The following is a 14517-nucleotide window of genomic DNA, read 5'->3' as shown; positions in this document are numbered from 1 at the left end:
TACCAGCAATGTTGTCTAAATTTATTTGAGCTGCAGTGACAGAGGAGTAATAGCAATGTAGCTTTGATAGAACGGCCTTTCTATTTACAAGCTCAGAACAATTACAGCTTAATGTCTTTGCTTTTATTACCTGGTGACAGGTTTATAATCATTCCTTTTATCCTCAGCAAAATAGCAGTAAGGATATTAGGAAGAATATATGCATTCACACACTGGAGACTTACTTTGCATCTAGCACACTGCCTACTATGTGGTAGGCCCTCAACAAATGGTGATTCAAAACACATACATGGTCTCAGAAAGATCCTCACTGCAACATGGCAGAGGGGAAAGGTGGATAAATTAAAACTCATTTTCTCCCGGTAGCAAATTGTTCAACCCCTCTGAAAAATCTCCCTTGCTTAAATAGAATTGTCTGATCATCTTGCCAAGCCATGCAACTGTGAATAAACAGAAATCACAAACTCAGATAATCAGAGCAGCCAGCCAGATCAAGTATATGATTGAAGTGGAGTGGGTCAGGGAGAAAATAGAGTGATGGATTAGCTGCCAACATTGGAAATCACATTTTACCAGCAACGAGAAGCAGAAATTAGGCTTCTCTGAAAAAATCAGAAAATCTGATCGTGCTGGGTCCATATTCTCGGGCTGCAACAACCAGCTGGTGGTAAGGGGCGCCAGCCTCGTGCATGGACCTGTGTTCTTCCCTGAGAGCCCATCCCTCTACTTCCAGCTGATGCCCTGACATCCAGCCAGGTGCTGCAAGCTTTTCCCATTGAAACTCAAAATCCAGATTTTTCTGGCAAATCCATTCATTTAAAAATGATACCTCTATTAGTTTGCTAGGGTTACCATAACAGAGCACCACAAACTGAGTGGCTGAAACTAAAGAGACTTGTTGTTCCACACTTCAGGAGGCTAGAAGTCCAAGGTCAATGTACGAGAAAAATTAGTTCCCTCTGATGACTGTGAGGGAGACCCTATTCTATGCCTCTCTCTCTCCTAGCTTCTTTGGCATTGGCACTCGTTGACACTGACGGATTGATCTCTGCCTTCATGTTCATATAGTATTCTCCTTTCTGTGCATGTATCTTTCTGTGTCCAAATTTCCCCTTTTTATAAAGACACCAGTCATATTGGACTTGGGGCCCACCCTACTTTAGTATGACCTCATCTTAACCAATTACATCTGTAATGACCACATTTCCAAATAGGTCACATTCTGAATTTCTGTGGGTTAGGACTTCAACATATGAATTTTGAGGAAATATAATTCAACCCATAACACCTCCCACCATAATTTTTTAAATTTTGTGTGTGCCAAATAAACATATCTGCAAGACTGGAAACAGCTGATGGGCTCCCAATTGGCCACCCCTGGGGAGGGATTTTAAAGGAAGAATCAGAATGTCAGACCGAGCAGAATCCAAGAACCTCTGATAAGGAAGCAGGGCCATGAGCCCCCCTCCTAAGCTCGGGTGTCCTCTAAAGCACTGCTGGTGGCCAGGTAGCTCCGACTAATGCAGAATGGGTGTGACCAGCTAGCCCTGTAACACGCCTTTGCTCACTGAGAACGCACGTGAGTGTCAAAGGCAGAGAGGAGGTTTTTATGCTCTTTGTAATTTGTCTAACTGGTGAAACAATCTCTTTCCAAGATACCCAGCCAGGGAGAAAGGGTAGAGGAGCTGTCATACTTTGTTTCCTTGGTACCTCATTGCGGGGCCATGCTGGCGGGCTCCTGACATACTCTCCATTCAGTGTCCAGCTGCTTCACCTTTGGATCCACAACAGCAATGTGTGCCAAGGCCATGCCACATCGGGTGTCCTCAGCTGATGACCAAGCAGAGCAAGGGTACCAGGGCAAGGCCATTCTGCCTGACAGGGGCTCTTCAGCAACTCCCCATCGGCCTGGCCCCCCTCTTTCACAGGTGTTAGCCTTCCATCCTGTGCTGAAGGCTCTCCCCACCCAGGCCGCGTTAGGACTTTTATTGGGGCCCTAGGCACTTTTGCTGCATTGGACCCCTTTCTCCACAAAATATACACAAATTATATTTTATAACTGCATTCATATAAAGATGAATATGATCTAAGCCGGACCTATTATAATATTTGTTATTATGACATTCATTTTTTCCCTCTGATTTTAAAATAAATCAAATTAAAACATGCTCATGGATTCCTAAAAATGTTAGGTCTCCTAGGCACTGGGACTTCTATGCCTAATGGACACATGGTCCTGGCCCCCAGCTGCTCCAGCTCTCTCCCCACTTATGCTTCCCAGCCATTTCCCCCAATAAGTCTCTTTCCACCTAATCCCAGCTTAGTGACTGCTTCTCGGAGGACCCAAACTGCCACAGCCATGAAGCAGGAAATCAGTCTACCCGGGGTGACGCGCACCTCCAAAGGCTCCACGAGACTCTCAGTAAATCTAGGAGACCTCACAAATCCACTAGAAATTATTCATTCTACTTCCGGAGTGCACGATAACTGTGTTTAGGGGCAATGTCTCACACTCTAACCCATTATGAATGTATCTTCCTCACAGTTCACAGATATCTGACAGTGTTCTTTAAAGGCTACTTACTCACCTCCTGGGTGGAAAATAGTTTAACCCCTGAATTTGCAGTTAAGTGCCTTGTGCATAGGCCAAGTGAGCCACAATCCGATTCCTGATGCAAAAAAACAGCAAACACAATGTGACCTGCTCAAAGTGAGTCAGAGAGCCTGCTGGGAATCAGACCAGGACTGCTGACACCAAGTCCCATATGGAACCACTAGACTAGACCACATTCTGTTGCCCCTCCCTTTCCTCTCCATCATTCCTTTGTTGCCAAGTTGGGTATTATTTACTAAGACTGTTTTTCACTGGGAAATAAAAGGTAGCTCATCAGAAGTTTATCATCTCAGTTGAAAGGGTGGGGGTGATTCAGAAATCACCAGGTGTCTACCCCAGGGGGCTGGGCCAGAGAAATGACCACCAGCCCAGGCTGAGTGTGTGGCATCGGGTACAATCTGCCACTGGTTGGGGTGTGTGTGCAGGCACTGTTTTGTGTACCCTTCCAAGGGGAATGAAAAAGGTAGCCTGGAGTCCTCGGGAAATTATGTCTAGTGTCTGATATTATGAGAATTTTCCTGCCCAGCTCAATGAGGCCAACCCTGCTATCTGGTCCAGGGTTCTAGAGGCAGCAGAATCTCTAGAAGAAGCAACTTTTATCAGATCCTTTAAGTCTGAGTAGATGAAACTAGGTATAGATAGATCTTAGGTGGAAAGGATCCTATAATCAACCAAATCACTGGGGATCCTGTTGAAAGATCAAAACTCTCGGTGATGCCAGCCAAAGCTCAGGCTCCTCTGGCATAATGCCTGCGATAACGGCACATGTACACTCGCTTCTGAAGAGGACTTTCTTCCTTTCTTACAGCAGTCCTCTGTACTACCTCAACTGTTGTTGTGGAACCGGTGGCCCACTGGTAGTCAGCCATTTTCCCTTGACTTAGGAAAAGAACTTTGAGGGCAGCTCCTGAACTTTTATTTTCAAACAGTCTGGCTAACCAGCATTCCACAGAGATTGCCCTTGGCTTGGTTGTGATGCCAGTGGCGTCCTCTGACTCATCTATGATTTGGTCCCGTTGGCCACATTTGTGCTCCAGTTGCAACGTCTGCATCTGTGTCGTGGTTGTCTGGACAAGCTGTCTCCCAGGTAAGGGAGAAAACTTGAAGGAACGTATGCCAGCTGGTCTGCTGCCATCGTGAGGAGACAGCACCCAAAGACAGAAAGTTATCATGCCCGCTCTCCAGTCTATGGATCTGAGAGTCATCTGCTGAACCTTTAGTTCTAAGGGTTTGGGTAAGTTTTACTATAATAGAGTCTGACTCTATAGTAGAGTCAGATTGAATGGAACTTCTTCTAGTTTCTGCTAAGACCTCAGTGCCAAGAACGATGGGGGAAAAGTCCCTCTACTTTCTACAGAGTGGTGCTAGACCATCCCTGTTGGATGTGCTACCTTGTGGCAGACCTGGAATCTAAGCCAGCTCTACCAGAGTAGCCCATCTCTCCACCAACCCTGCCAGCCTGTATATATGAGAAAGCCAAGGAGGGATCAGAGAGACTGGAGACAGAGTTTCTTTGAAGAGAGTTGTCACAGAGCTGACCTGCCATGTGTTTCTTTTTGACCCCCCAAGGGAACGGGAGGAGATTGCTTCCCCTTTCTTACCTTGATCCAAGGGATGGGGCTTCAGGGAACCACTTATAGAGAGGATGGGGGAGGGAAACTACCATCTAATTTCATCCCCACCCGTGCCTGCAAGTTCCTGGGTTCTGTGACTGCCTTGGGCCTTGAGAGGAGGGTGGCAGAGTTAATGGGAGAATTTGATCAGTGGTAACTGGAGTTTGTGGGGTACAGAGGCTGGGGCCTAACTCTTGGCTGCATGCAGCTAGAGGTTGTAGGGGCCTGTGAGGGCAGAATGGAGAGAAAGGATTTTTGTTGCCAGGGAGCTGTACTTCCAGGGGTTGATGGGGCAAGGATTTGAGTTTTCCCTAAGCCTAAGTGGGCAACTCAGAAGGTAGCTGGCTAGACCGCCTTAAACAACTCTTCTCAAAGGGACTGCATGCAGGGTGTTAACCCCAACAGAAAGGGGCTAGTGATGTTAAAAAAGAAAGGGGCTGGTGATGTTAAAAAAGAAAGGGGCTGGTGTGGTGTACCTAGTGACAGGCACTAAGGGGGATTCATAGATGGCCAGTCAGAGAGTGCATCATTTTTGTCATTGGCTGTGAGAGAAATGGCCAGCGTCTGGCCACCTGCAGTGTGAAGAGCATCGACCCCAGATTAAACAGCACTGGTCACATACAACCTTTTGTCGCCTTCCCTTCCATTTCTGTTCCACCCACATCCCACTTTTCCCAACCCTGGAGGAACTAGAAGCAGCAATGTGAGTGGGGAAAGAGGAAGAAAAGAGCAAAGGGAAGAAGTATGAGGAAATAAAGCCCAATCCCTTCTCTGATGCTGCTCTGTGGGAAAATTTGAACTGGATGAGAAATTGGAGTTTTGACTTGACTGAACTTAATCCTTAAAAATGAAGCTATTTGTTAATACTTGAAAGTGCCTGGAAAGCCATGGTAAAGTCACCCAGGGACAGAGAAAGGAGATCCAGCAGAGCTTGCACAAAGGCAATGGTAAGAAAATTAATAAAGCTGCTCCCCTACTGGGTGCTTATGCAATGAACCAAATGGATCAATGCAGAGAGAGAATGAACAGGTGCTGTTAAGATGATGCTTGAACTCAATCCAAACTGAAATGGGAAAAGAATGTCATGAGTTATGGAAAGATGATCCATCCATCTCATGGTCTTTGATGGAATAAAATAGTTCTGACCTTATTTTACATTTTGAAACTTTGTTCAGCTCCTTCTACGATGGCACCATATGCAGACCTGATTTTTAAAATCTCATCAAAGAAACAGATTTCCGTCATTATCTTTCCAGCAATTATCTTCTTTTTGCTAAGGCAGGTAGGAGAGAGTAATGATCTGAGCTGTCAGTAGGTTAGCCCCTGAAGGATTTTGTTTCACTTCATAAAATATTAACAAAGGAAAAAAAATCCATATGTGATGAATCCAAACTGAGTAAGAAAAAGCAACATAATATCCCATCCCCTTCAGTATTCCACCACAATCTTACTGCAGTAGTCATTTCCACCATAAGACAGGAATTTGGAGACATGGTGCTCATTTGAAAAATCTGACTCACTGTTTGGGGCTGTTAAAAACACACAGCCAAATGAAGGAAAACTTATAACCACATAATATTTTTCAGATATTACATTCACTGTTCCCTTTTCTATAACACAGAAGCCAGAGCCTCTGGGGAAGACTTCCTTCGGCAGCTCTGCAGCTCTGAAGTTTCTGAGCAGGCACATAGCTGCCCTCACCCCTGCTGTTTGTTTCTCCAGTTTTCATCTGAAAGCAAAAGCGTAAGCTGCTTCCAGGAAACAAATGAACAGGAGATGAGTTTATATAGAGGCAAATCTGCTGCTGCGGGCAGACATCTGAACCATTTAATCTTTCCTTTGCCACCAAAATTGATGGAGCTCAGGGAAAATCAATATACCTGGTAGAAGGTAAATGTAATAAGAAGGTAACCTCTCTCTTGTTTAGCGCATTGGAGGTTTTTTTTTTCCCCCAAGAGTGATCTCGGTCAAACCTTTGAGTCATATGAGCACAGAGCTTTTCAAGTAAAACATTTTAGAATTTTTAGAACCCATCTTTTTTAGCCCCGTCCTATGCAGCGGGGAAGTCTTAACATAGGAGTCTACATGGGAGGAGTATGAATGAGTGTGTGTGTGTGTGTGTGTGTGTGTGTGTGTGTATTGGGTGGGAATGAGAAGGCTCTTTGGCTACTGATTGGGCAAAACCTCACTCCAAAAGTTGAAGAGAAGTCGAAGTGAAATAGCAGAGAAGTGCTGGAAGAAGTGAGTGGAAGGTAAGTATTCAAGATTCCTGCTGATCATAAGCAGAAACATAACCTAGGATCTAGGGCCTACTCTGCCACCATCTTCCATAATGGCATTCTCAAATACTCCCCAGACATCAAAGAAACCATTCACTCTCATGCCTGTACACCTCTGCATATGCTAAACTTATCTTCTCCTTATCCATCAGGCCAAATTCCAGTTCTGACATGACTTCCTGTAGAAAGCCTCCCCTGAACCCCAAAACCAAGGTAGTCTTTCACTTCTCTATGATCCCATATCATTTATTTCATACCTCTATTGATAATACATCACTGTGCATGTTTACATAGCATTTCAGTATTTGAACATTTTGAGAAATGCCATAATATACATTAACACAGAACTATATTAAAGGCACTGAGAAGTCCTGAAATAAATCTGTTTAGCTTTCTTTAGCTCTGGGTTTCCACAGTTTATTTGATCACATATATAGCCCTTCTTCTCTCATATAAAGACTTTTATACTCAAGTACTGGTATTCTAGGGAATAGCACTTTGGAAGAATTGGTTCCTGTGATCTCTTTGAGGTCAGTGACAGTTTTTGTTTCACCAGGATATGCAAGAATACCTGACCTATAAAGAGTGTTTATTATGTGTTTGTTGAATGAATGAATGAATGAGTGATCAAAGAAGAAGCGTCATTCTGATGTTCAGGCTCTGACTAGGATGACTATAATCAGATGCTTTGCTGGAAGGGAGATAAAAGTCTTCCTGGATTCCTTCCCTTCAGGCTCAGGATCAACGACTTCTTTAGGCCTTGGTATTGATGTCAGGGGACTAAACAATGCTAGAAGGCAAAGCTGCCTGCCTTTGGCAGGTGTTTTAGAATAGCCAAGGAAGAAGAGAAAAGATAGAAAAGATGAAGAGGAGGAGATGGGATGGAGAGAGGGAGGGGAGAGGAGAGAGGCGAGTGCCTACAGCAGGGGTGATATACCCTACTACCAAGTCTTTGTGCTCCTCAGGGATGACCATGTCATCATGCCTATCTCTTGATATAGATATTAGAAAATCTCCTGGTCCAGATATTAGAAAGGCCAGGTCCTCTTTTTCCCATTCCTTAGTCCCTTTAGTCCCCCTTTTTCTTTTTTTCTAATGTCAAATGCAATGTATTTATATGTACTCAGGAGGGACCCAAAGCACTCTTGGTTTTTTTAAAATAGACCTCTATTGGAGGATAATTGCTTCACAATACTTTGTTAGTTTCTGTTGCACAACAAAGCGAATCAGCCACATGCATACACATGTCCACATACCTCCTCCCTCTTGAGCCCCACTCCCATTCTCCCTATCCCACCCCTTTAGGTCATCACAAAGCACTGAGCCGATCTCCCTGTGCCATGCTGCTGCTTCCCACCAGCCAACTATTTTCCATTTGGTAGTGTATATATGTCAATGCTACTCTTACTTTGCCCCAGCTTTGCCCTCCCACCCCATGTCCTCAAGTCCATTTTCTATGTTTACCTCTTTATTCCTGCCCTGCAACTAGGTTCATTAGTACCATTTTTTTTTTTTTTAGATTCCATGTACGTGCATTAGCATATGGTATTTATTTTTTCTCTTTCTGACTTACTTCACTCTGTATGACAGACTCTAGGTCCATCCACCTCACTACAGATAACTCAATTTCATTTCTTTTTATGGCTGAGTAATATTCCATTGTATATATGTGCCACATCTTCTTTATCCATTCATCTGTCGATGGACATTTAGATTGATTCCATGTCCTGGCTATTGTAAACAGAGCTGCAATGAACATTGTGGTACATGTCTCTTTGAATTATGGTTTTCTCAGGGTATATGCCCAGTAGTGGGATTGCTGGGTCGTATGGTAGTTCTATTTTTAGTTTTTTAAGGAACTTCCGTACTGTTTTCCATACTGGTTGTATCAATTTACATTCCCACCAACAGTGCAGGAGGGTTCCCTTTTCACCACACCCTTTCCAGCATTTATTGTTTCTAGATTTTTTGATAATGACCATTCTGACTGGTGTGAGGTGATACCTCATTGTAGTTTTGATTTGCGTTTCTCTAATAATTAGTGACATTGAGCATCTTTCATATGCCTCTTGGCCATCTGTATGTCTTCCTTGGTGAAATGTCTATTTAGGTCTTCCACCCATTTTTTAACTGGATTGTTTGTTTTTTTGATATTCAGCCCCATGAACTGTTTGTATATTTTAGAGATTAATCCTTTGTCTGTTGTTTCATTTGCAAATATTTTCTCCCATTCTGAGAGTTGTCTTTTTGTCTTGTTTATGGTTTCCTTTGCTGTGCAAAAGCTTTTAAGTTTCATTAGGTTCCATTTGTTTATTTTTGTTTTTACTTCCATTACGCTAGGAGGTGGGTCAAAAAGGATCTTGCTGTGGTTTATGTCAAAGATCTTGTTATGGTTTATGTTTTCCTCCTATAAGAGTTTTATAGTGTATGGTCTTACATTTAAGTCTTTAACCCACTTGGAGTTTATTTTTGTGTATGGTGTTAGGTGGTTTTCTAATTTCATTCTTTTACATGTAGCTGTCCAGTTTTCCCAGCACCACTTATTGAAGAGGCTGTCTTTTCTCCATTGTATGTTCTCGCCTCCTTTGTCATAAATTAGGTGCCCATAGTGCATGGGTTTATCTCTGGGCATTCTATCTTGTACCACTGATCTATATTTCTGTTTTTGGGGCAGCACCATACTGTCTTGATTACTGTAGCTTTGTGGTATAGTTTGAAGTCAGGGAGCCTGATTCCTCCAACTCCATTTTTCTTTTTCAAGATTGCTTTGGCTATTTTTGTTACATAGTCTAATAATATTGTTTCTCAGTCATTGTCAGTCTTCCATATTTTCAGTAATTTTCTTTTTAACATCTTTATTGGAGTATAATTGCTTTACAATGGTGTGTTAGTTTCTGCTTTATAACAAAGTGAATCAGCTATACATATACATATGTTCCCATATCTCTTCCCTCTTGCGTCTCCCTCCCTCCCACCCTCCCTATCCCACCCCTCTAGGTGGTCACAAAGCACTGAGCTGATCCCCCTGTGCTGTGCGGTTGCTTCCCACTAACTATCTATTTTACGTTTGGTAGTGTATATATGTCCATGCCACTCTCTCGCTTTTTCACAGCTTCCCCTTCCCCTTCCCCATATCCTCAAGTCCATAAGATATCCATAAGATATCTGGTCCATATGACATTTGGTAGATGCCAAAGGTCCTTGATATTTGGTCCTGTCCAAAACCATTTGGCATGGACCAAATATGCTTATGGATGTTTTGGAGAGGACCAAATTTCAAGGACCTTATGGCATGGGCCAAATGTCTTACTGGATGCTCTAGACAGGACCAAATGTCCACTGATCACCCAAAGTAATACAGGGCTCTGATAACTAACTGGGTCTGGAGTACAAGCCTTCTGACCTCTAGCCTAGTCCTCCTTCTCTATCGCTTGTTGATGCAAATATGGTCAGAATGTTCTGTGCTCACAAATGAGAGTGAGGAAGAACTAGTGGTGATGCATTCTTCAAAGAATAGATGATACTCAGGTAACATAGTCAAGTGGATGATTTGACACTAGTCCACAGGTCTGCTGTCTCTCCCAAGAAATACGTGTTCTCCAAGCCACCTGGCCCTTGCCATCATTGAGAATGAAAAATGATGCACTGAACAAGTAATTATTAGGTCATGATATTGGTTACCCAGAGGATCTGACTTTGGAACTAATTTTTAAGTAATTTGGGAACAGTTATCTAACACTGAAGCTTGTACCTCTGTGATAATGACACCAAGGATTATTGCAATTTTAATGCATTAGTCTTTCAAGATTCTCTCTATTCCTTGCACTAGAATTTTTAAAAATGGCAGAAAAACAATCTCAAAATCAGCCAACTTCCATAAATTAAGAAAATGTCATCTGGCATTTCTTTTCGAAACCCCAAGACACTGTTAGTTTTTTTATTCATTTAAACAAAGGTTTCAAGAGGTAGTAACATTTTATTGTTTTGAGTTAACCCAACTGTCATTTAAAATACTCATTCAGATTCATGGATTAATCTGTCATAACAGCTTATCATTCACTCTACACATAACACTCATTACACGTGTGGTTCCTACAATGGCCACAAGTAGTGATGGGCTGTGTGTCTTTAGGACCAAAATATGGATACACATATGGAAACCCAAATCTTTTGTCATCTCCAAGAGTGCTAAACCTTACTTTTAAAAGAAGGAAGTGAATACATTTTTGGTCTTTTTCTAATTTCAATTCCTTATGTAAGTGACCATAGATGTATCTAAAGAAATGGTTTCTGGGGCATTTTTCGTTCTCTTGTTCTACCTTTCAGTCCTGTATCTACTGAGATAATCACCATCTGGTTAATCAAACTAACACACTGCTGTGATTGCAACTCTCTCTTCTCAAAGACCTCCAATGGCCTCCCATCATCAATGGAATAAAGTTAAAATCTCTTTCCTGGCATTCAAAGCCTTTTAGAACTGCCCCCATACTGTTTTCTCACTCATCTCTCTCTCTCAGCTGCTACCCCTTGCCAGAGGCATCATGGCTCCTGCCTCTCTTGTCTCTGCCTGTCCAAATCATGCCCATCCTTCAAATACACTTGACTTCTCGCATCATGTCTTCTAGAACATCCAAACAGTAAGTGATCCCTCTTGTCGCTGAATATCAAGCACCTTTCTTTTTTTTTTGGAAGCACTCGACACATACTACTTTGTCTTACATTCATTTGTAGTAGAAAGCTTATCCTCTTTCTCAAATGTATGTTCCTTGAAACCAGGCAGGGACCATAGAGGACCTGTCATTTTAATTGTCATTTTCCCAATCATACCTAATACAGTGTTGAATGAATGCAAATGCTAGATCCAGGGCTTCCCTGGTGGCGCAGTGGTTGAGAGTCTGCCTGCCGATGCAGGGGACATGGGTTTGTGCCCCGGTCCAGGAAGATCCCACATGCCGCGGAGCGGCTGGGCCTGTGAGCCATGGCCACTGAGCCTGCGCGTCTGGAACCTGTGCTCCGCAGCGGGAGGGGCCGCAACGGTGAGAGGCCTGAGTACCGCAAAAAAAAAAGTTGGCTTTGTCTTAAACAGGTAAACCACAGGAGACAGGAGACTCCAACCTTTCTTATATATGGTTACTTATAAATATGTTGTTCTAAGAAGCCTGGGCATGTTAAAAAAGAAAAGGAACTTACATAAAAGGTTGCAAAGTAGAAGTTGGCTAACTGGGTCTGACCTGAAGATGTGTTTGGTTGGCCTTGTGGTGTTTTTTAAGAGAATATTCACCAAGTTAAAAATTGGGGAAATTTCACATAAAAGCCATGCCTTGCTGATTATCTTGCAAAACTGAAAGACCTGGTTCCCTGGGCTTGCATTCTCGCATGGTGGCAACTAATTGAAGTTGAGTACTCTTTGTACGTGGTCCATGCTCTCTAGTTTGCCACCGTCCTCACCCAGCCTATATGTCACTCTCTTTATACCATCTGCCTGGCCCCTTTGGGAAACTAAATCTGAGACTCTGGATATAAAGGAGACAGAACAGGAGCAAAGATAACAATAAGGACAGAATGAAGACTGTCCAAAGCCGAGATAAGCCATAGGATGGACACTTAAAAAAAGTTGGAGACGTGGTTAAAAATATTCACATGAAGAGAAACTACAGTGAATGAGGAATGAAGTAAAGAACCATAAAAAGTTGCCATGTCTTCAGGCAGCTGAAGGGGACACACTGTCATCATCAGCGATTTATTGTGACTGAGCAGATCACCTCAATATCTGCATGGCAAAGGAATGAAAGGGAAAATGTTACCCTTTGCAGCAGAACCAGCATTCCTATTCTGTCCTTGATGGAAAGCCAGTCACCAGAATCTTCTCGCTGGTCAACAAGAACTTACAGTTGATGACTGGAATGTTTTGCAACTGCAGGGAGACCTAGGCTTTTATGAAGCCTACCAAGGTCCCGGTGAGAGCTGCCATAACTCACAAGGACGCAAGCCCTTGCCCTGTCTCTGTGGGGACTTTCTCCTCCAGCCCACTGCTCACTGATGACCTCTCCTCTCTATTTTCCCTGCAGAGAACCAGCCTGCTTGACCACTAGGGGGCCCTATTGCTCACCGCATTCAGGACTGACCATCAGTACTATTGGCTCCCCTCCCTGCCACCAGGGAAGTTCTTAAAAACTTATTCCCATCACTCCATGTATTTTTAGTGAAAAGTAACCTAGGGTTATTCCAGCCTTGTCTTTAGAAATAAGAAATGTTGAACAGCAAACAGAAGAAAGTCAAGCATAATATGGAAATGTGAAAATAGCAAGACCTCGGTGCTTTGTGACCTCCTGGAGGGGTGGGATAGGGAGGGTGGGAGGGAGGGAGACGCAAGAGGGAAGAGATATGGGAACATATGTATATATATAACTGATTCATTTTGTTGTAAAGCAGAAACTAACACACCATTGTAAAGCAATTACACTCCAATAAAGATGTTAAAAAAAAAAGAAAAAGAAAATAGCAAGACCAGGTCACAGGGGAAGAAAAGCTGTTATCTGGGTGGCCTTCTCCTTAGTTACAGAGCTCGTGTCTGCAGTTTGCCTCTCTCTCACGGCTTACTCTTCTCTTCCACCAGGTCTCTCGGTCCCTACTCACCCTCCTCTCTCTGTCTCCTTCTCTGTCGACAAGCCACAGTCAGGTCAATGTAGAGAGAGATGGCAGAAACAGTTATCCTGGAACAAGGACTCCATTTGTCCCCAGCTCACCCAGTTCACTCCTGAAGGTGTGGTCCTGCGGAAGAATGGAGTGGGAGTTCCGCATATTTCCTCCTCCAACAAACCAGTTCACATTGGGGTTCCAGCGGTTCACAAAGCCACAGAGATGATTTTCTTCAAAGTCACATTCTGGCAAGAGAATAATAAAAACAGACTTCATGTAGATGTAGTTACGCCTGGGTACACCCAGGCTTACTGCAGTTTGCTATTAGATACTCAGATATGTTTCTCACTCCCTTTGACCACTGGGATCTTCGTACCAGGACCCCTGGACAATGTCGGTCAAGAAGAGAGATCCTGTAATGAACAGAGATTATAATTCATCATTGCTTCTTTGGATTGTGGCCCTTCTGCCTACTTGCCATGTGGCTTGCTGTGTGACCTCTCCTAGCCTCTATTTGTTCCTAGGAGAAATAGGGGGACACTCCCCCTGCACAGGGCTGTGGTAAGTGTGGCCAGCTGCCAGCACAGTGCCAGACACATGGTTAGTGCTTGGTCAATCAGCCAACTCTGTGTCAAAGCACTATTTAGAGCTATGCTTTTAGCTCCAGAAAGTTTATCCACCACCTTTCTGGTAGCCCGTTCCCCCATCCCCTTCTCTCTTGATAGCAGACAAGGTGCTAAGCTAAGGGCTAAGGGGCATGTTTCCTAGATGCTAAAATCATCTGCGTTGCTTATAAACAAGAACCTGGTCAGCGCAGTCGGGACAGGGATATCTTAGGCACTGGGTCCTTCTGCAGCTCCGGAGTGGAGATAAAAGAGAAGACAAAGAGACTCTCTTTCCCCTTTTCAATAGCACTGACATGTTTGCACAGATAAATTGTTCCCAGTCAACAGACTCCTTTATGGGGAACAAGAAACTCACAAGCCAGTTCTTTCATTGACCCCCATAATTATCAATTAAAAATATGAAGTGTGATTGTGTTGGTCATCTCTTATTGGCCCCTCCAGTCCCACCCACCTTTCTTCCATGGGGCTCCATTCTCCAGAGGCTGACGTGTACGGCCTTGTATGGACTTCCCTGCCTTCTGGCATCTCATTGGATTCAACCAGTGGAAGGTAGGAGGAGAGCAAGGTTGGGGGTGTTTATTCCTCCAGCTCCCTCTCTGCCAGGTTGCCATGTGTTGGCTGTATCTCTCTATTGAGGGACCGTACAGCTACTGTCTCCAGGTTCTGGTAACCCCTTCTCCCTTGCCCCTTCAGACCTAAAGATATTGATGGCTCATGAGTCATCACTCTGACTAGTCCTGGATTAC

General features: G+C 43.6%; 1 protein-coding gene across 1 annotated transcript in view; it reads right to left on the bottom strand.

Moving 5' to 3' along the window:
- The window catches only part of MAMDC2 (MAM domain containing 2), a 166926-nt gene that overhangs the window by 71652 nt on the left and 80757 nt on the right, over positions 1-14517 (bottom strand). Inside the window, exon 5 of the mRNA XM_065878979.1 lies at positions 13253-13390. Coding sequence (XP_065735051.1) covers positions 13253-13390 — 138 coding nt within the window. The remainder of the gene's footprint in view (positions 1-13252; positions 13391-14517) is intronic.

The sequence above is a fragment of the Phocoena phocoena genome, chromosome 6, assembly GCF_963924675.1.
Source record: "Phocoena phocoena chromosome 6, mPhoPho1.1, whole genome shotgun sequence".
Classification (NCBI taxonomy): domain Eukaryota; kingdom Metazoa; phylum Chordata; class Mammalia; order Artiodactyla; family Phocoenidae; genus Phocoena; species Phocoena phocoena.
This window is presented reverse-complemented; position numbering and strand designations above follow the sequence as displayed.